This window comes from Diabrotica undecimpunctata, chromosome 5 (assembly GCF_040954645.1).
Source record: "Diabrotica undecimpunctata isolate CICGRU chromosome 5, icDiaUnde3, whole genome shotgun sequence".
In the NCBI taxonomy this organism is placed as follows: domain Eukaryota; kingdom Metazoa; phylum Arthropoda; class Insecta; order Coleoptera; family Chrysomelidae; genus Diabrotica; species Diabrotica undecimpunctata.
In genome coordinates, this window is record NC_092807.1 from 157,141,187 (window position 1) to 157,162,312 (window position 21,126).

Consider the following 21,126-nt stretch of genomic DNA (forward strand, 5'->3'; position numbering starts at 1 on the left):
AACAAGATACGGATCCAGCCATTAACATCACCGTTTCTCCTGTTACAAGGGAAGTATAACTTTTTAATATTAATTCTAGTAATTACGACTTTTAAAATTGTTGTGTATATGTTGAAAAGACCAATGATCAGAATATAAACCGATTGTACCCAATGGTTGTGGGAGATATTTTAGATCAAAAATTAAAGATTAACAATATTAAGGAAATAAAAAATATAGAAAGAAACCGTATTAAAGTAATCCACAAATCTGTTTTGGATGCAAATAATTTAGGTAAATAATAGTCATTTAAAGGATGGCAATTTAGAGGCGTTCATTCCCAATCACCTCTTTAAAATCAAATGGCTGATACGTGATGTCGGTACCAGTTGGACTGTAATCATTGGATTTTTATTTTTTATTATTATTATTAATAAAATCCAAAATTATATATATATTTTTGTTATTATTATATACGTTTTTTTTTATAATCAAAGACTGACATTTTTATATCTTTGGAATTTGTTAAATGTGTTGTTTCTCTTAAGCGTAAGCATTTTAACTAGTATAATAAATGTAAAAGATAAGTCAACATTATGATAAAATACCTTATGTATACCCGTAAAATATATTATACAATGCACTAAGAATGTTGTCACTAAATTATGTTATTTTTACAACAGTTTTATTTACAGGGTACCTTGTTAAGCCAGAAGCATACTTAAGAGAATTTTTTATATATATATATATATATATATATATATATATATATATATATATATATATATATATATATATATCGTCATCATGGATGTGAAGAGAGCTAACCCACATTTTCTTAAAAATGAGCTAACTGCAGCATCGCAATCAGAATGAAAGATTCCATATTGTAATGAAGATATCTAAGTGAATATGTTGTTTTAAATGGTTTATATTCTAAAGTGTGAAAGGATGCTAAGTGAACTCACAATCCTTATTTTTTGAAGTGAAGTGATCTATGCCACCACCGGGTACTGAACATATTGTCAGTGACCAGAGCTATCAGACGCTTGAGCTTAGTATGCAAATAACAACAGATAGATAAATTATTATGAAACAGTCAATTAGTCACCTTATCGTTAGCTGCGGTTTGCTGTCAAAGCAAAATCTCACGGTACTCGATTGTAACAAGTATTAAATTTATTTTATACGTAAACGCAAAAGGCTTCCATCAACTTGGAAACGCAATCAACAAAGGAGCCTCAGACTTTCTTTAAAGGAACATCTTTCGCAAAAAGGTAATATTGTTAGAGGAAAATCTGTTAAACCCGGTAATTGTAAATGTCACTATAGGTGCACAGAAAAAATTAGCCAGGAAAAGAGGCAAAAATTATTTGATGATTTTCACTCCACTCAAGATAAAAGAGGAAGATGGAGCTTTATTAGTAGTAGAATTACGCAAGAAATACCTAATCGGCGATATAAAACAAATAATGAAGATGCCGCCTCTAGACGCAAATACACTATGGTGTACAATTTAAGGTTGGACGACGAGAACATCCAAGTATGTAAAAAGTTTTTTCGGTAGTAGGTAATCACAATCACTACCGGTGATTGATTCTCACTATTGTCGAAAAGGAAACACGTGCCTTCTGGTTTGTCTGAAAAACGACTTTACCAGGATTATTTAAAATACTGCGAAGAGTATCAGGAAGATTCAGTCTCATTTTATTATTATAAACATATATTCAGCACCAAATTTAACTATGGTTTCCATAAACCAAAAACAGATCTATGTAGCTTTTGAACACAATTCACAAATAAACTCGAAGACGAAAAAGAAAAACATCAAGATTAGTGCAGACGATATGCCAGAGAGCATAAGAAAATTCACAAAGATCATGCTCAAAATTTATAATACTTTCAATACCTTCACTATGGATATGGAAAAGCTTTTACTGACTTCTCAATTAGAAGTGGGGCAATTATATTATAAACGGTAAAAACCTACAATTTTACGGTGTATAATCTTAAAACTACTGTTGCTATTAACTACATGTGGCATGAATTAAAAAAAAATTTCGTTGAATCTTCTTTTAAGCTTTCTAGGTTATATTTAGGGGATGTTACTTCTTGTCCCTTTTCTATATTCTGTACCTGAGTGTTATTGTTTTTGTTATATTTAACTATCACATTAGCCATAAGTAAACGATGGTCTGATCCACATTATTATCCACGGTATACCCTTAAGTCAGTTGTTTTCAGCTGGGAAGTTCGACGTTGGATTACATAGTCGATTATTGAGCGCAGATTCCTAGTAGGTTGTATCCATGTAAATTTGTGGTTGTCTCTATGTTGAAAAAAGTCATTTATAATTTTAATACACATTGTTTCACAAAAATCTCTAAGACGCATTCTGTGCACAAGACGCATTTTGAGACACATTCTGTTGTCATTGGATATTTGTTCCCCATATCTTCCTACGACTCTGTTGTTTTCTTCTCTCCCTACTCTGCCGTTTAAATCTCCTGGTATAAAGATTTCACAGTTTTCTTTTAGCGAAATGTTGCGATCCCACCATAAGAAGTTCAGATATCCTACAATTTTACGTCCCTGATTAATTCGGAGTTTAATTTCGGTTTCTCCCAAGCTGTTCTTATCAATGAATGCACCTAAATATTAAAATTTTTCCACTTATTTGATTTCCACGTCCTCGTCTATTAACACTTCAAACCTTGCATTTGAATTCATAACTAAATATTCTGTTTTCTTCATGTTGACTTGTAACCCCCATTTTACATATTTTCTGTATAGACTCTTTATCATATAGATCATAAGAATCTTGAGCTAGGACGACTTGCTTATCGTAAAGTTCAGGGAGAACAGTACGTCATTTTCTATGGGGACTCCCATTCCCTGGCGGTGGTTTTCCACTTTTGGAGGGCTGCCTCAATAAATAAATTAAACAGTAAGGGTGACATATTGCATCCTTGTTTTAGTCCTTTAGATACTTTTATTGGCTCTGATAGTCTATTGCCTAATCGTCTATAGTTTTTAGGTAAGTAGTGTTATATCTGTATACTTCTGTGATTATTCCTAAAAGGTATGGAGTAATGTCGAGTTGTTGTAAAGTTTGGCACAATTTAATTCTTTATACTGTATCATATGCCTTTTCTAGGTCGATGAAGGATAGATGTACTTTTGTACCAACCGCTATTCTTTTTTCTATTAATTGTTGGAGTATAAACAAGTTATCAGTGCAAGATCAAAGATCAAAGATTCACACGTCAATAAACTTATTTTAACGTGCGCCACAGTAAACAATAAAGGTAAATAAAATATTAATTCAGAACTTTAATGGCGAGTATGTCTAGCGAAATTAAGAACTTTAATGGCGGATGATTCTAGCGAAATAGAAAGTTAACTAAAGAAAAAGCCATAAATGTGTATGGCTTTTTATATAAATGTGTATTTATAAAAAGCCATGTTTATAAATACTAATATTTGGTTTTTTTTTATTGAAAGCACACTTTCTTGTCTATGTCATAAGACTTATTTTCCAAGTCGCCTTACCCTGTATATATAAATATTGATAATGAACATTCATACTAATTAATATTAGATAAAAGAGCACAGCGCAGTAACAGCATAATTGTTTTTTTTAAATATGCAAAAAGATATAAACTTTTTATTACGTTATAAAAACTAAAACTATAAAAATTGTACCAAACTCTAAGTACTGTTAAGCTTTTTTAAAAAACTTGGTACAGAACAGCATTTTTTATAGTTGGCAGTTAGTATTGTAAATTGTGAAAGGGTTATAATGATGGAGAAATCTCACGAAACAGGAACTAACCAGTTATTGGTTGAAGCCACAGCCAAAGGCAAAGTTGACTTCAAAAGAAGTGAAGCAATCCCATGGCTAATGTATTTTTGTGTGTTTTCAGGTTAGTATATTACTCAGAGTGCTAAATACGCGTAGAGAAAAATATGTCTTGGTTAATGCACACGATATATATATATATATATATATATATATATATATATATATATATATATATATATATATATATATATATATATATATTGTTATGATGTGTTTTTTGTTTGAATGATGAGCAATGAGTATTTTTAATAATATAGGGTTTTTATCGCGGTTCTCAAAGAATTAGCTTGTAAGTACTTTTTTAAATTATCTTTATTATAACTATTATGAAACACACATATATATCTAACCTAGCCAATGTAAATTTAAAATAAACTATCTTCAAATTGATACTCTTATAAAACTAATTAAATTCTATAGACAATCTAAAATTTAAACAAAACTATCTTCAAAATTGAAATTGTTATGACACTAACTAAATTATATTAACAAAATTTTGTACCTTTCTTTCACTGAATGCCTAAATGAACTGTTTTCCACTATATATATATTCTAATCACCACTGAAAGTCTTTGTACTTCGGTTATCCTTGTTTTTGTGAAATTTCTTTTTTTAATTATCAGCTTCTACCAATTTAAGATATATTTTTCTTCACCAGCATTTATATACCACCAACCAAACCAGCAAACACCATTTATATTTATTCTTCTTTTCAATATACCAATATCCAATTATTATAAGTTGATTTATACTAATCTCCAACCATAATATAATTTAATTTCTTCCAATATACCTTTTTTTATCTTCAATAAATATTTGTGTATAATTATAAATGTGCATTAAATTATATGCATAATTTTTAATCTTCATTTAACTCACTATATTAAACTATTGGACTATTTGTACTTGATTCACTGACTCTAACTAACTTTCATAATAAACTGCTTGACTTCTGACTAAAAACTTCTAAAAACTCTTCTGACTGCACTATCTAAAACTTTTCTGACTAAAAACTTTCAAAAACTGCCATCTTGAATCCAAATCACGGGTATTTATATCTTTTGGACATTCTAGAACCATCTCGTAAGATATCATGTTCTATTTTGTTCTATTAACTACTTGTCTGAATTTTCTGGAACAAACCATTTCGCAAACATGGCCATCTCCGGAGATCCAGAGAATTCCATTCTTTTCTATTAATAATTTTGTTTACATTTAGGCTTTTCAGATCAGAATATATAATTAAATTAGTAACTTAACATTCTAATTTAATAAAATACACATTTCAGACAATATATTATTATAACCCACTTATATTCGTAAATATTCTTAAACGTCACTTCAGAGTATAAATATCTGTCAATCTCCGAGAGTATTTTTGGTTGCCTAAGCACATGGCTCACTTATATATATTTACAATATTAAAATAACTAAATACAACAATAATTATTATATGCTAATTTATTAAAAATGCCCTCACATAAATATATTTTTATTAAATTCTCTAGTATATAACTTATTTAAAACAACCAAATATCTAATATTATGTAGTATATAACTTATAAATTATTTTCTATAAACCCTAATTGTCACAATACCCCAAAAATAATATTTAAAATAAATAATTTACTTATTATTTTTTTAAATATTAATTTTCTCATACCTTATTAAATTTAATAAATCAAAATTTTTTTTTTTTTAATGTGTTAAATACATCCCTGTTCGCTGTCTATGTCAAAACAGAGAACAACGGATCACAGTTCGGCTATTCTATGGTCAAACTGTCATGTCAAATGGAGAGAATAAAATATAACCTTAATTACAATATAATCGATATGGTGTTCTGTTTGTTTATAGACAAAATCTAGGAATTATTTCTATTCAAAATAACTTCATCAATATAAATTGGTAAGTTTTTTTTTTTTTTTTACTTTATTATATTAGAAAGACATTTTTATAGCAATTATAGTATCAATTTTGTGTCTAACCCCAAATTATGATTTTTAGGGTACAAATTAATTTCCATATATACAAAATTCAACAAGTATGATGTCAAATTGATTCAAAATAATGAAATCTACCATCTACCATCTACCATTTAACAAATCAAGTCTATTGAATAAAATGGATATATCAGTAAGTTATTAGTGTTATTATATTTGTGTTAAAGGTATAGAAATCATTATTCAATCTCTTCATGATATTGAAAAATGTCGTTGATATGAAATATGCCTCTTAGTCTGTTCTCTGCATCTATTAACACATAACTATTTAGTCCATTCTGATTTTCAATTGTATATGGACCTTCAAACATTGGTTGTAATTTCTTACAACGGTTTTCTTTAACATTACTTTTTCTAAGTGAACGAATTAACACTAGGTCTCCTTTTTGAAATGTGATTGGTTTTTTTATATTTCGATTTTGTCGTCTGATATATTTTTCAGCTTTCCTCCTAATCCGGTTATTCACTTTCTGCATTACTTGTTCTAACATATCCTGATTATATTCACTAATCCACTTTCTGTTTCCTATATGGCCAAACATTAAATATTCTGGTACTTCCTCTGTATTCAAATTATGTGTATTATTTAAAAAATATTCTACTTGTGGTATATGTTGCTGCCAAGTTTCGTGTTGATTTTGGCACAGTATCCTTAAATATTTTATAACTTCTTTAATATATCTTTCTGCAGGATTTGCCTGAGGATGTCTGATACTTGTAAAATGAATGTTGATTCCCTTTTTCTCACAAAATGTCCGAAATTTTTGGTTGTTAAAATATGTAGCATTATCTATTATGCAATTTCTAAATGGTCCTATTTCTTCGAAAAATTGATTAATATATAATTTTAATGTTTTAACATTTGTTCTAGAGCAGGGATATAGTCTAATAAATTTTGTATATAAATCAACTATCACTAGTATATGCTTTTTTCCTGTTGGACTGAGAACTAAATTTGAAATAAAATCCATGGAAACTGTATTTAGTTTTTCATATACAACATTAGATTTATATGTGTTCTGGTTTTTGAAATTCTTTTCTTTGTTTAGTTGACATATTGGGCATTGGTTAGTAATTTCCTTTGCTATACTTATGTCATTCTTTGCAAAATAATTGTCCCTAAATAACATCCATAGCTTTCTTGAACCAATATGCATATAATTGTTATGTAAATTTTTCAATATTTTCTTTGCTAAAGTTCTAGTTATTACATATACTTCTATGCCATTTATTATTTTATAATATACCCCATCTTTCCTAAGGACTTTTTGTTTTTCACTCAAATTGATCTGATCTCTTATAATTTCTTCTTTAGAATATAATCCAGTACTTTCTACTAATTGATTTAATCCAATTTTTATTGTTCGCTGCCCTTTTTGTGATGTATTTTCTAACCTTGATAAAGCATCTGCCACTATATTGGATTTTCCAGAAATGTATTTGATTTCAAAGCAGTATTCACTAAGTATTAGACTCCACCGATGTATTCTACTGTTTCCATATTTGTTATTTAATATAGACGTTAAAGCTTGGTGATCTGTTTCTATTGTAAATTCATTACCCAACAAATAAAATCTTAATTTTGTGACACAGTGTATTATACTTGCTAGTTCTAATTCTGAAACTGAGTAACCCTTTTCATGTGGCTTTGTAATTCTTGAAATGAATTGTATTGGGTATTCGACCCCATCATGTATTTGTAATAATACCCCTGATAATCTCTCTATGGATGCATCTGTTCTTAATATGAATGGCTGTGTGTAGTCAGGATAGTATATTTTCAAATTTGACAGAAAAATGTTTTTAATTTCTTGGAATGCTAGTTCTCTTCTCTGATCCCATCTCCATTTTACACCTTTTCTCAGTAGTTCAAGTAATGGAATTTCTTTTATACTTAGATCTGGTATCATCCTTTTATAATAATTAATTATTCCAATGAATCCTCTTAAAGTTCTTAAATTGTGTGGTGTTTTATATTCCTGAATGACTTGTGTCCGTTCTGGATCCATTTCGATTCCCTTAGTGTTAAGTTTATAACCTAGATATATGACTTCTTTTTGAAAAAATGTACATTTTTCTTGATTTATTTTTAGTCCAACTTTGTCTAATCTATTTATTATAATTTTTAGGTGTTTCTCATGATCTTCAGCCGTTTTAGAAAAAATTAATATATCATCAATGTAGTGAATTACAAAATGTTCATATTGATCTAAAATATCATGAAGACATCTACATAGAGCACTGCAAGATGATTGAAGTCCAAATGGTACTACTTTGAATTGATATACTACTCCATCTATCTGAAATCCTGTATACTGTCTACTTTTTCTTTCTAGAGGTATTAACCAGAAACTATGCTGTAAATCAATTTTAGTGAAAAATGCCATTCCTGTAATTCTTCCTAATATTCCATCTATACTCATTGGTGCTTCAAATTGCTTTTCAGTAATCTTGTTAATATTCCTTGCATCCAAACATAACCTGATTTCACCTGATCTTTTTCGTACTACTACTATGGGGTTAATAAAACGTGTGTCTGCCTTCTCAATGATCCCATCTTCTAACATATTATTAATTGTTTTGTTTACTTCTTCTCTGTATTTATATGGTATTGGGTATGATTTTGTTTTAAAATCTTTTTCTTCTTTAACTTTTATACTATGGATATAATTTTGTGCAATTCTATTTTCTTTATTGACAAGTCCCTTGTGTTGCTGCAATATGGAAATGACTATTGATTTATATTCTTCAGGGCAATTTAAAACTTTCATCATATCTTCTTCTTTACAAATCACATTATTCTTCAATATGTACTCATTATTCCTTGCTTCCAATTTTACGCACTCCGCCTCGTAGGCATCCATCTGCTTAAAATTTCTATTCCTTAAATATTCACTACCATTATTCTTTACATTCTTTTGGGACATTTCCCTATCATCAAAATACATTTCTTCTTCATAAACATCATTATTTTCTTTGAATAATATCCTATCAACTCTTATTCCTTCTTCCACCTCATCTTTCTGCATAAATTTAATTATTTGCCCTTCCAAAGTTACCATTTTTTTTTCAAAATCTATCTTTACTTTCTTCTTTTCCAATTCATCATTTCCCATTAATATATCAACACATAAATCCTTGACAATAAATCCTTGCATATTAATTTCTTTATTAAGAATATTAATTTTAAAATTGGCTAGTTTATCAATTTCACCCAACTTCTTATTATTTGCACCAATAATTTTAATTTTTGGAATCTTTATTACATCTGATAGTTTTAATGTATTAAAAATAAAATTCTCCGAGACTAATGTACTTTCTGAACCAGTATCTATCATAATTTTAATCATTTTATTTTTGGCCAAAGCATTTATATAAATTAAATTAATAGATTCAATAATTTTCTCTTCATCTAAAGAAATAAATTCAGAAGGTTTTTCATAATAGCAATGGCCTAACTTGTAATTCAGAAAGTTTACTGCACAAAATTTTGATTATTAGAATTGTCAGATTGTATCTGACCACTTGGATTTGATGTCCTATGTCTTTCCCTACTATGACTTCTACTCACATTTTCCTGCCTTGTACTATTTTGTTCCCTGTCTTCGCAGCTTCTATTCCTTCGAACACAATTTACCTGTCTGTTATAGTTAGGTCGCTCTGTATTTCTTCTATTATTAAAATCTTGTCTATTATTATTAGTACTGTCATTAAAATGTTGTCTATTATAATTAGTATTATTATTAAAATTTTGTCTATTATAACTAGTATTATTATTAAAGTTCTGTCTATTTGGATTACTGTTATTATTATTAAAATTTTGTAAATTATTACCATACCTAGTATTAATGTTATATGATTGTCTATCATTTTTATTATATTGAAAGTTATTATTGTTTTTTCTGTTGTTATTATTACTTGTCATATTGCCTCTTTGTATTCTTTGAATAAAATTAATAAAACTATCTATTGTTTGAATATTTTGTACAGTTACTGTTTGGACAACATCAACATCAAAATGTCTAGATACATTTAAGACTGTTTCATCCTCTCTAAGTGGTGGTTCTAAATATTTTGCAACTGTTATCAATTTCAATGCATAATCTACCATATTTGATTTTAAATTTTGATTATACTTTCCAAAATATAGAATTTCTCTAAACTTGGCTTGCTCTAATTCACCCCAATAATAATTTAAAAATTTATTTTCAAATGTTTGAAAATTATCTAAATCATTCTCAATACTAGCAAACCAAGTTGCTGCATTGTCATTTAATGTCATTCTAATATAATCTTTAATATCATTAATATTATTCACAAATCTTAATTTATGTTTTAAACTATTTATGTATACTCTAGGATGCAAATTTTTTATATTACCAGAGAATTTAATCCCAGTCTCATTTGTTAAATTTAAGTAAGGTCTCCCTATGTCTCTCATTTGTGAAATATCATCTATTCTCTGTTCCACATTTCTTATTTGATTACAATTTATTTGAATATTTTGTTGTATATCGTCTAATTTTTCTTCTGTGTTTCTCCTGTCTTCATTAATTTTTACTTCTAAGTTACATTTCTGTAACTCTATTTTCTGTTCTATATCTATCTTATTATCTTGAATAATCCTCTTTACTTCTGTCCTCTCATTGTCTATCCTTTTCTTGTAGTCATTCCGTATACTTTTTATTTCATTTGCTACTTTTTTCTCTGCAGCTTCAAGTTTTTTATCCATTTGTTTTACAATTTTATTATTATTATCTTCTATTTTCTTTTCTAATTTTCTATAATTCTCTTCCAATTTCTGTTCCATTTTTTTCATGTCTTCTTTGACTTCTTTTGAATTCTCTTCCAATTTTTTTATGTCTTCTTTGATTTCTTTTGAATTCTCTTCCATTTTTTTCGTATTCTCTTCCATTTTCTGTTCCATTTTTTTCATGTCTTCTTTGATTTCTTTTGAATTCTCTTCCATTGTCTTGTTCATCTGCATCATTAATGACATCAAAGCTGCCATATTGACATTTTCCTCTCTTTCTGGATTCATTTCTGCAGTATCTTGTGGAACTTGAATTAAACTCTCCTCTTGTATACGTTGTGTTTCTACTTCCACATCTTCTTCATTCTTTTTGCTTCTTGTACCTTTCTTTCCTTGAGACATTTTGAGACTTTACTTGTTCAAATATAATTAAAATTAAAATCTATACTTTTTCTTTCTACTGATAATTAATTTAATTATATGAGAGCACTTATCTTCCCAAACTAATTCTTTTAAATAGAGAGCCACCGCGTTGGGTGCCAAATTGTTATGATGTGTTTTTTGTTTGAATGATGAGCAATGAGTATTTTTAATAATATAGGGTTTTTATCGCGGTTCTCAAAGAATTAGCTTGTAAGTACTTTTTTAAATTATCTTTATTATAACTATTATGAAACACACATATATATCTAACCTAGCCAATGTAAATTTAAAATAAACTATCTTCAAATTGATACTCTTATAAAACTAATTAAATTCTATAGACAATCTAAAATTTAAACAAAACTATCTTCAAAATTGAAATTGTTATGACACTAACTAAATTATATTAACAAAATTTTGTACCTTTCTTTCACTGAATGCCTAAATGAACTGTTTTCCACTATATATATTCTAATCACCACTGAAAGTCTTTGTACTTCGGTTATCCTTGTTTTTGTGAAATTTCTTTTTTTAATTATCAGCTTCTACCAATTTAAGATATATTTTTCTTCACCAGCATTTATATACCACCAACCAAACCAGCAAACACCATTTATATTTATTCTTCTTTTCAATATACCAATATCCAATTATTATAAGTTGATTTATACTAATCTCCAACCATAATATAATTTAATTTCTTCCAATATACCTTTTTTTATCTTCAATAATTATTTGTGTATAATTATAAATGTGCATTAAATTATATGCATAATTTTTAATCTTCATTTAACTCACTATATTAAACTATTGGACTATTTGTACTTGATTCACTGACTCTAACTAACTTTCATAATAAACTGCTTGACTTCTGACTAAAAACTTCTAAAAACTCTTCTGACTGCACTATCTAAAACTTTTCTGACTAAAAACTTTCAAAAACTGCCATCTTGAATCCAAATCACGGGTATTTATATCTTTTGGACATTCTAGAACCATCTCGTAAGATATCATGTTCTATTTTGTTCTATTAACTACTTGTCTGAATTTTCTGGAACAAACCATTTCGCAAACATGGCCATCTCCGGAGATCCAGAGAATTCCATTCTTTTCTATTAATAATTTTGTTTACATTTAGGCTTTTCAGATCAGAATATATAATTAAATTAGTAACTTAACATTCTAATTTAATAAAATACACATTTCAAACAATATATTATTATAACCCACTTATATTCGTAAATATTCTTAAACGTCACTTCAGAGTATAAATATCTGTCAATCTCCGAGAGTATTTTTGGTTGCCTAAGCACATGGCTCACTTATATATATTTACAATATTAAAATAACTAAATACAACAATTATTATATGCTAATTTATTAAAAATGCCCTCACATAAATATATTTTTATTAAATTCTCTAGTATATAACTTATTTAAAACAACCAAATATCTAATATTATGTAGTATATAACTTATAAATTATTTTCTATAAACCCTAATTGTCACAATATATATATATATATATATATATATATATATATATATATATATATATATATATATATATATATATATATATATAGTGCATAGAAATCGGCCCACTGTAAACTTTTGACTTTAACTATATTTTTTTCAAGAAATATTCATCAGATCACAAAAACAAATATACTGTTTGAAAGACAATTTAATATGCTTTAATGTGAGTATAAATTTATGAAAACTTATTTCGGCTTTCTATGTTTAACATGGTGAAATTAATTCATTAAGCAAATTAAGCTTTTTTATTATTAACATAAATAGGGTTATTGACAATTTAAAACTTAACACTTAATTTTTTGATAATGGGTATGACCTCATCTTGCCCTAATAACATCTCTCATACGATTAGGCATAGATCTAATCAAGTTTGCTATTGTTGCTTGTGGGATGTTAAGCCACTCTTCTTCTGCTGCAAGAATAAGCTCTGGGATCGAGTCTGGGGTATGAAGTCTAGCTCGAATTCTTCGTTTTAGCTCATCCCATAAATGTTCGATCGGATTTAGGTCAGGACTGTTTGCTGGCCAGTCTATAACCTGAAAACCGACTTCTGCAATGTAATCTTGCACGATTCTTGCGGTGTGTGCCCTTGCATTGTCATGCATAAAGATAAATTCGTCTCCAATGTAGTCGACGTAAGGTACCACATGAATTGCTAAAATCTCCTCGATAAATCTGGCAGCCGTTAAACCTCTTCTTCCGTGAACACGGTCGTCCCTACGAATGAACTCAAGATCGGTTCGTGCTCCTATAGAAATTGCACCCCAGATCATGCAGGAACCACCCCCATAAGCACTCCGCTCTTCAAATCAGCATTCTGCAAATCTCTCTCCTGGTCTCTGGTACACTTTCTTTTAGTTACGTCCGTATATAGTTAATTTAATAACTATTGTCTAGGACGCGAGAGATTTTTGTTTTGGTTCAGAGCAGTGGCTATACCGTTCTGAGGAGACCTAAAGAGGTCGAAATACGTATAAGCGGCTGTCGCTGTCCTGTATCAAAACTAAAATCTAATACCGTTATTATGTTTTATTGCTTACTTCGTTTGGAGTACCAGAAACTGAATTCACTACGAATTTTGACCAGGATGAACGGCATGTGGAATGCAATTTTAGATTCCCTTGCCGAGTAATTTATCCAGCTGTTTGTTTCGCAAGTTTTAGGAAACACAGTGGTAAAAATTTTAATTAGGTTTCGCTAGGTAGAAATCGTTTGATTTCTCTTTTTGTTTATATATGGTATCATTTAAGGCATATATGTAAAATTGAAACACGTGTTATACACTTTTCGACTCATCTCAGCAAGGGAAAAAAAAATGGAGCACACAAATCGAATGATTAGATTAGAGTAGATAGGTTAGGAAAAATAAAAAGGAATAAATCACAAGATGAAAGGTTATAAATGAAAATAGTACGAATAGTACGAGGTAGAAGAATTTTATAAAATATTGTAGTAAAGTTCAATTAAAGCTTTTAAAATTCAACAAAAGCTTAACTTTTAATTAATATATTAATAAAAATGGAAATAAAATTAAGAAAATGTTTTTTATTTCAGCTGATTTGCCCTTAATCACTCTTGGAAGCTGTCTGGTTTGGGGATCATCCGCAATTCCAAAACTACACTCAAACGATACGAACATTAACCCGTTAGAAAAACCTATCACTGCATTTCAAACTTCGATAATAGTATCAGCTCCAGCATTTACATCGACTTTTTCATTAATCTTACTGGCAAAAGTGTCTAATTTATTAGGACGTAAAAAATGTTTAATACTACATTCGTTCTTGTTTGTTATGTGTTTAAGCGCAATCGCACTTTCGAGGCATATATATGTATATTATACATTTTTTTTCGTAAATGGTCTAAATATGTCTGGTATATATATAAATAGTGTTATTTATAACAGTGAAGTAGCAGATGACAGGAATAGAGCATGGATTGGTTGCGTTGTTGGGCTCTGTACTCCCACAGGTATCTTGTTAGGTTTTATATTTGGATCATTTACAAGTATCAAAGTGTTTTCATTTATCTGTGCTATTCCCGCTTTCATTTTTCTATGCATGTCTTTATATATCGTAGAATCTCCAATGTACCTTGTATATAAAAACAAAGATAATACAGCTTTACAAATATTAGAAAAATTAAGAAACAATAAAAGTTTTGGCGAAATTCAAACGGAATATGACAAAATAAAAGATTTAACTTTAGAATATAGTTACAAAAACAATAAGTACTGTCAGATATTTACTACTGCTACCTCAAGAAGAGCACTGTTTATTAGCTTATTTTTATGCGTTTTTCAGCAAACAACTGGTGTATCCACCATGCTGGCTTTTGCGGGAACGATCTTTACTGAAGCCGGTGCATCTCTGTCGGCTGACTTAGTCGGCATACTAATGGGTGTTATGCAGATAGTATTAAATGTTACTGTAATTTTTTCAGTCAACAAAATAGGCAGAAGGCGATTCATTCTTTTATCTATAATAGGATGTTCGATATCAATGTTTATTTTGGGAATATATTTTTATTTAAAAAGTAATAACAATTCAGTACCTAACTATATTAAGTGGTTGCCAGTCATTTGTGCTCTAACGTTTATTAGTTCATATGCGTCAGGAATGGGCAATATTACTGCCTCGTATATTAGTGAGTTATTTTCTAGCGAATTCAGAACAACAGGTTTTGCAATAGCTGCAGTATCTGATGCTGCATTTGCATTTTCTATCAATTTTGCCTTTCCACTTTTACAGGAAAGATTGGGAATATTCAGTTGTTTGTTTATTTATAGCACAATTTCTTTTATTGCTTTTCTAATTTTGTTTGCAATTTTACCGGAAACTACAGGAAAAAGTTTTAATGAAATTCAAGATCTTTTAGGTAAAAGATTAAGACTTTGGAATACTCCCAAAATATATTAAATAAATGAATAAATATTGTTTAATTTTACTCCGTTAATTCAAAATGATTCAATGGAGTTTAGAGCCTCTAGCCTACAACAGTTTTCTTCTATTTCTCTTTGATTGCTAGGTTTTTTTAATCTTGCACCCATAATAATTTCAGTTCTTCTTTTACCGACTTAATTTATTTTTTTTTCTCGAGGGCATCTTCTTTTTCTTTTTATAACCATCTTAGACTTGTTTTATTATAAAAAAAATAATATTTTTACTAAAGTCTAATATCTCAGCCTTGGCCGAGAAAGTTTTTGGTGAAAGAAATATAAATAAAAATAAATCGTTCCCAAGAGGTCAAGAGGACAAGACGTCAACTGCGACGTAGATGTCTGGTTGATTACAAGAAAGCGTTTAATAGAGTACAGCACGCCAAGATGATGCAAATACTAAAAGAAACAATTAACAACCAAGAACTAACAACGAAGATTTAAAAATAATTAGAAATCTTTACTGGAATCAGACAACAAATCTCAGAGTTGAAGGTGAATACACTGACTATGTAAAAATCATGCGTGGAGTGAGGCAAGGCTGTATTTTGTCTCGTCTAATCTTCAATTTGTACTCTGAAAGAATATCTATCGAAGCTTTGCACCAAAGTTAAAAAGGTATTCTACTAAATGGTTACCGGCTAAACAACATCAGATATGCAGATGACACCATAGTATTTGCGGACAACTTAGAAGACCTACAAGTTCTTATGAACAAAATCACGTATTACAATCAACAATATGGACTCAATATAAAAGTTAAGAAGACAAATATTATGATAGTTAGCAAGAAACCGATAACCTTTTCATCTACCTACCTTATCATCATCATCATCTTGGTGCTACAGCCCTTAGAGTGCCTCGACCTTCTCAAGCTTTCTACGCCATTCTGTTCTGTCCCTTGCGTGCATTTTCCAGTTGCCGACTCTGATCTTTTCAGCATCTTGTGTTACTCCATCCATCCACCTCACCTTTGGTCTACCCCGTCTTCTCATTCCCACGGCTTGCGGTGTTAGAATCTTTTTTTATCATGTTCAAATTAGGGGCCCGGGTTACATGTCCTGCCCAATGCAGACGGTTTCGCTTAATTATAGTGGTAATATCTTTACCATCAAACGTATGCTTGTAGATATTCTGCAGTTCAACGTTATATCTACGCCACTACAACTACCTCGGCACCATAATAAATGAAGAATGGACCAACAACCAGGAGATTAGAACACGCATCGGAAAAGCTAGATCCACCTTCAATCGGATGGGAGCCTTCTTTAAGAGTCACAACTTCTCTCTTGATACAAAAGTAAGAATGCTGCGATGCTACGTCTTCTATGTCCTTCTTTTGTGGTGTTGAATCATGGACCTTGAACGAAGATATGTGCAGAAAACTGGAAGCATTTGAGATGTGGCTGTATTGGAGAATACTTATGGTCCCGTGGACTGACCGAGTCACAAATGAGGAGGTCCTTAGAAGAACGAATAAGAACCGAGAGGTACTGACCACCATCAAATCTTGAAACTTACAGTTCTTTGGACATATTATGCGAAATGAATCCAGATATGCTCCCCTTTAAGCCATCCTGCAAGGAAAAATATTTGGAAAACGAGGTCCAGGAAGAAGAAGAACATCTTGCATAATAAACCTCAGAATTTGGTTCAATGCAACATCTATGCAACTTTTCCGCGCTGCTGCAGATAAGATAAAGATTGCCATGATGATCGACAACATTTGTAACGGATAGGAACATCAAGAAGAGGAAGACCAATAATGCCAACACAGCCACAACGGAAAGGCTACTGGAAATGGCAGAAATGAGAGTAGTGAGAAGATTTACAAGCAAATACGCTGAGAGATCTAAATAGAAGTTAAGACATTAGAAGAAAATGTAACGTACAGTGTATAAATGAATGTACACAAAACAGAAAAAAAATGGAGTGACAACCTTCCATAGAGGTATTTATCAACCAATGAACAAGCAGAATTGCATGTAAAGAGAAAAAAGAAGAATAAAAAGAATACTTTTACTATGCATCTCACAGAAAAAATTAAATTGCTGCCAGGAAAGAATATGAAAAACATGCAGAATGGCAACTAAAATCATCAGATCTCATAGTTTCAGCAAACCTTCAGAAAATGATAATGCTTCCAAAATCAGATATGTTTAAAGAAATCATTTTTACTAGGCGCATAATTGCTTTTTACGAAAGTTGTTTTGCTGTCCGGAAATGTAGAAACGTCCGAATTTTAGGCATTCTGTGGCATGTAGGAATATCAGAAAGGATAAAAGAAGATTTGGCTGGATAACTGCTTGGGGCAGAACAAGAATTGGTATTTGTTCAGCTTTTTTGTCTATATAGTAAATGCTGCAGAAGTTAACTTGAAACAATTAACCATAAAATACTTTGAGAGCGAAACATTTACACCACCAGGTAGAAAAATCATTAAAGAGGGCCAAAATTGTTTGCGATTTAAATGCGTGTGTTCAATGTATTATAAATTGATGACCATTAGATCGATATTGTAGCATTAGAGATTAGAAATTTCTATAAGTGGACAGATTTAAGTTAAAATACAAATTACAAAAGTTAACACTAGGCTGCTATCCCAAAAATATTTCACTCGCAATTTTTACAAAAAAGTTTTATGACACAGAAGATAATACAGAACTAAACTTTTTAACTACAGGTGCATTTAAACTCTGTGTCACTGGTGTGACACTTCCACCTCCACCAACATCTGACCGAGGAAATAGCCAACGGAGAAAGAAAAATTTGCTGAATAACACTCAATGCAGCTGAAGAGAATGAAAATAAATAATTTTTATATGTAAAACAATGTCTCGTTATATGTGCAATAAAAGTTCGATATAAAAAAATCTTGTCCTATCTGAGATTTTTAATAAAATCGTAAGCTAAACCGTCCTATCTATAAAAACTCACGTAAGCTCTAAACTAATTACTTCCGTGGATTATCCCATAAATTGTTTATACACAAATTAAGATTATTCAAAATTACAGTGTGACACCATTAATTACGGATGTCGCAGCAAACAAAATTAAATTGCATTTTTTCTCAAAATAGCACAATTGGTAGATAGAACCTTTTAGCTTAGTAGGGGAGAGTTAGAGATCAAAGATCATTTTCAAAAATAAAATTAAGAAAAATGCAATTAAGAAACTTTATGTGAAATATTATGTTAATTATTGTTTGTGATTATGATAAAAATCACATTTTTAACTAAGTTACAGTCCATCTCATTTACTTACCGTTACACGTCATTATCATTGACAGAGATCGAAGTTGACATAGTTGCCAAAGCATAAAAAAATTCTGAATCCATTTTAAATCGAATAGGTCGCATAATTATTGCAAAAGTGGATTATACAACAAAACAAATGATTATTTAATGTACTTAAATAAATAGAAACAAAACAACAGTTAAAAAAAATCTTGTTAAAAACAATTTCAGCCGCTTGTATGCGTTTTATAAAGATGTAAAATGGAATACATAGATATTTATTTTATTTTATGTAAAATGTAAAATAAAAAGTGTCAACACCGCAACTGTCAAATAAGTGTTACCAATTTATGCTAAAATATCACCTTCGTTCGATTACAGTTACAGTGTGCTCCGAACAAATGTTCTTCATAAAAACGATTTATAATGCATTTATACAAATTAAATGAAACATATTATTGTGTATTTCTTTAAGTTAACATTAATAGAAATCTTTAAATATTATTTCTACGCGTATATAATAAAATATGTCTAGTGGCTGTAATGCCAGTGTACTCGGCAAAGTGATTCTAAAAAAGAACACACCTACCGCCTAAATATTTCGTATTGGTAACATGTGACCTCACGAGCTATGACGCGGATGACGTGCAAGGGTAAGTAAATTAGATGAAGTATATGTCATTTCAAATTTGACATGTCTTTGATGTTATTACCCAAGGAATATCAAATTTTGACTGCTTTTGTATCTTCTTCTTCTTCACATGCCATACACCAAAGTGCGTAGGCGACTATCTCATTACTAGAATTCTGTTCTTGGCGGCGTGACACAGCTCGCCTGTATTGTGTATTCCTGTCCATTCTTTAATATTTCTTAACCAGGATAATTGTTTGCGGCCGGCTCCTCTCCTACCTTCGATCTTCCCTTGTAGGATTAACTGAGGTATTTCATATTTTGCTCCTCTCAATATGTGCCCAAGGTAACCAATCTTTTTTGCTTTTGTATGTTTCGTGTTAAATGTTTGTGTAAAAATTATCATAATTATGGTTGTGTATCGTCAATTAAGCAATTGATATTTAGTCACTTTTTTCATACCATTTTGTGTAGGGTTCGGACGTCTAATTGTAATTTATACTTGTTGGACAGAAAAAACAAATATTTTAAAGTTGACTATTGAAAAACATGTAGCTGTTGCACTTGCTGTAGGATAATCTGTGAATACAACGGCGACGATGAAACGTTGGAGGATTCTGAAAAAAGGGAAAATGTTGAGAATATGTTCAATAATGCAACACTTTTGTAAACATTGTGTGAAATAAATTTAATAAAATGAATATCCTTTCTGTATCTCTATAATCCCTCTAAAATATTTTTTAATTTTCTTCTCCTTCATTAGTTTTACTTTACAAACTGATATAATATATTCAACTCGTGTCAATTTTCAATCTTATCTAACATTTTAAATTAAATTCTACTTATAATTGGTACAATAATAAAATAATAAATTCTATAAACAAAATTTTGGTCTAGCAATGGGCTCTAGTTTATCTCCATTACTAGCCGATATATTTATGGAAGATTTTGAAACAAATATTATTTCTAAACAAAATTAAAAACCCTCAGTATGGTGGAGATATGTAGATGATGTATTCTCAATATAGCCTCATGGATTAGAGTTGTTAGACGCATTCCTGAATGATATAAACGATAAAGAAGAGACAATAACATTTACCATGGAAAAGGAACATAATAACACACTACCTTTCCTGGATGTTTTAATCTCTAAGAACGATACTGGATATGAGGCTCAGGTGTATAGAAAACCAACACACACCAACAAATATTTAAATTTCAAATCAAATCACATCACAATTTTAATATTAAAAATAGAATTATTAAATCCTTATATGGTAGAGCCAAAGGTAGAGAAAATTCGTTCTTAAAGGAAAAATATTTGTTAACATCTGTTAATTTATAATCCACATCATAGGCACATCAAGAAGAAGATAGTTTTTGTGATCTCTGTAGTGTTGTTAAGCATTTCTTCTAAGAGTATGTTTCAAGTCCAGTGCCCCGGTTGGTGAATTGTTTGCAGTCCGTGAGGATGTGTTTACAGTAAGGTAAACATTCTAATGGTGGCAAGTTGAATGAGTTCCAGATGAAATCAAGAAACCATGGGTAACTTTTATGTGGTTAATTCAGATTCTTCTAATAATCAATGCTACTCTTCTAGTTAGAAAGTCCAGGTTGGAACGGTTGGAGTTCACAAAGAGTTGTGCTGTTAATTTTATTTAAGTGTATAAGTGGTAATAAGCTTGAAATTTAGTATTAAAATACAATACTGTGTAGTATTGCAAATTAAGTACTAAAATTACTGTATAATTCACCAATA

At 29.9% G+C, this 21,126-nt stretch overlaps 1 protein-coding gene across 1 annotated transcript; it reads left to right on the plus strand.

The window, feature by feature from the left end:
- Positions 1-3,607: 3,607 nt before the first annotated feature.
- Positions 3,608-20,017, plus strand: LOC140442029 (probable metabolite transport protein CsbC). The gene is made up of 2 exons (XM_072533066.1): positions 3,608-3,905; positions 14,117-20,017. Exons 1-2 carry the CDS (start codon positions 3,782-3,784, stop codon positions 15,478-15,480), a joined length of 1,488 nt encoding a protein of 495 aa, XP_072389167.1. The 5' UTR covers positions 3,608-3,781; the 3' UTR covers positions 15,481-20,017.
- The last annotated feature ends 1,109 nt before the right edge of the window (positions 20,018-21,126 follow it).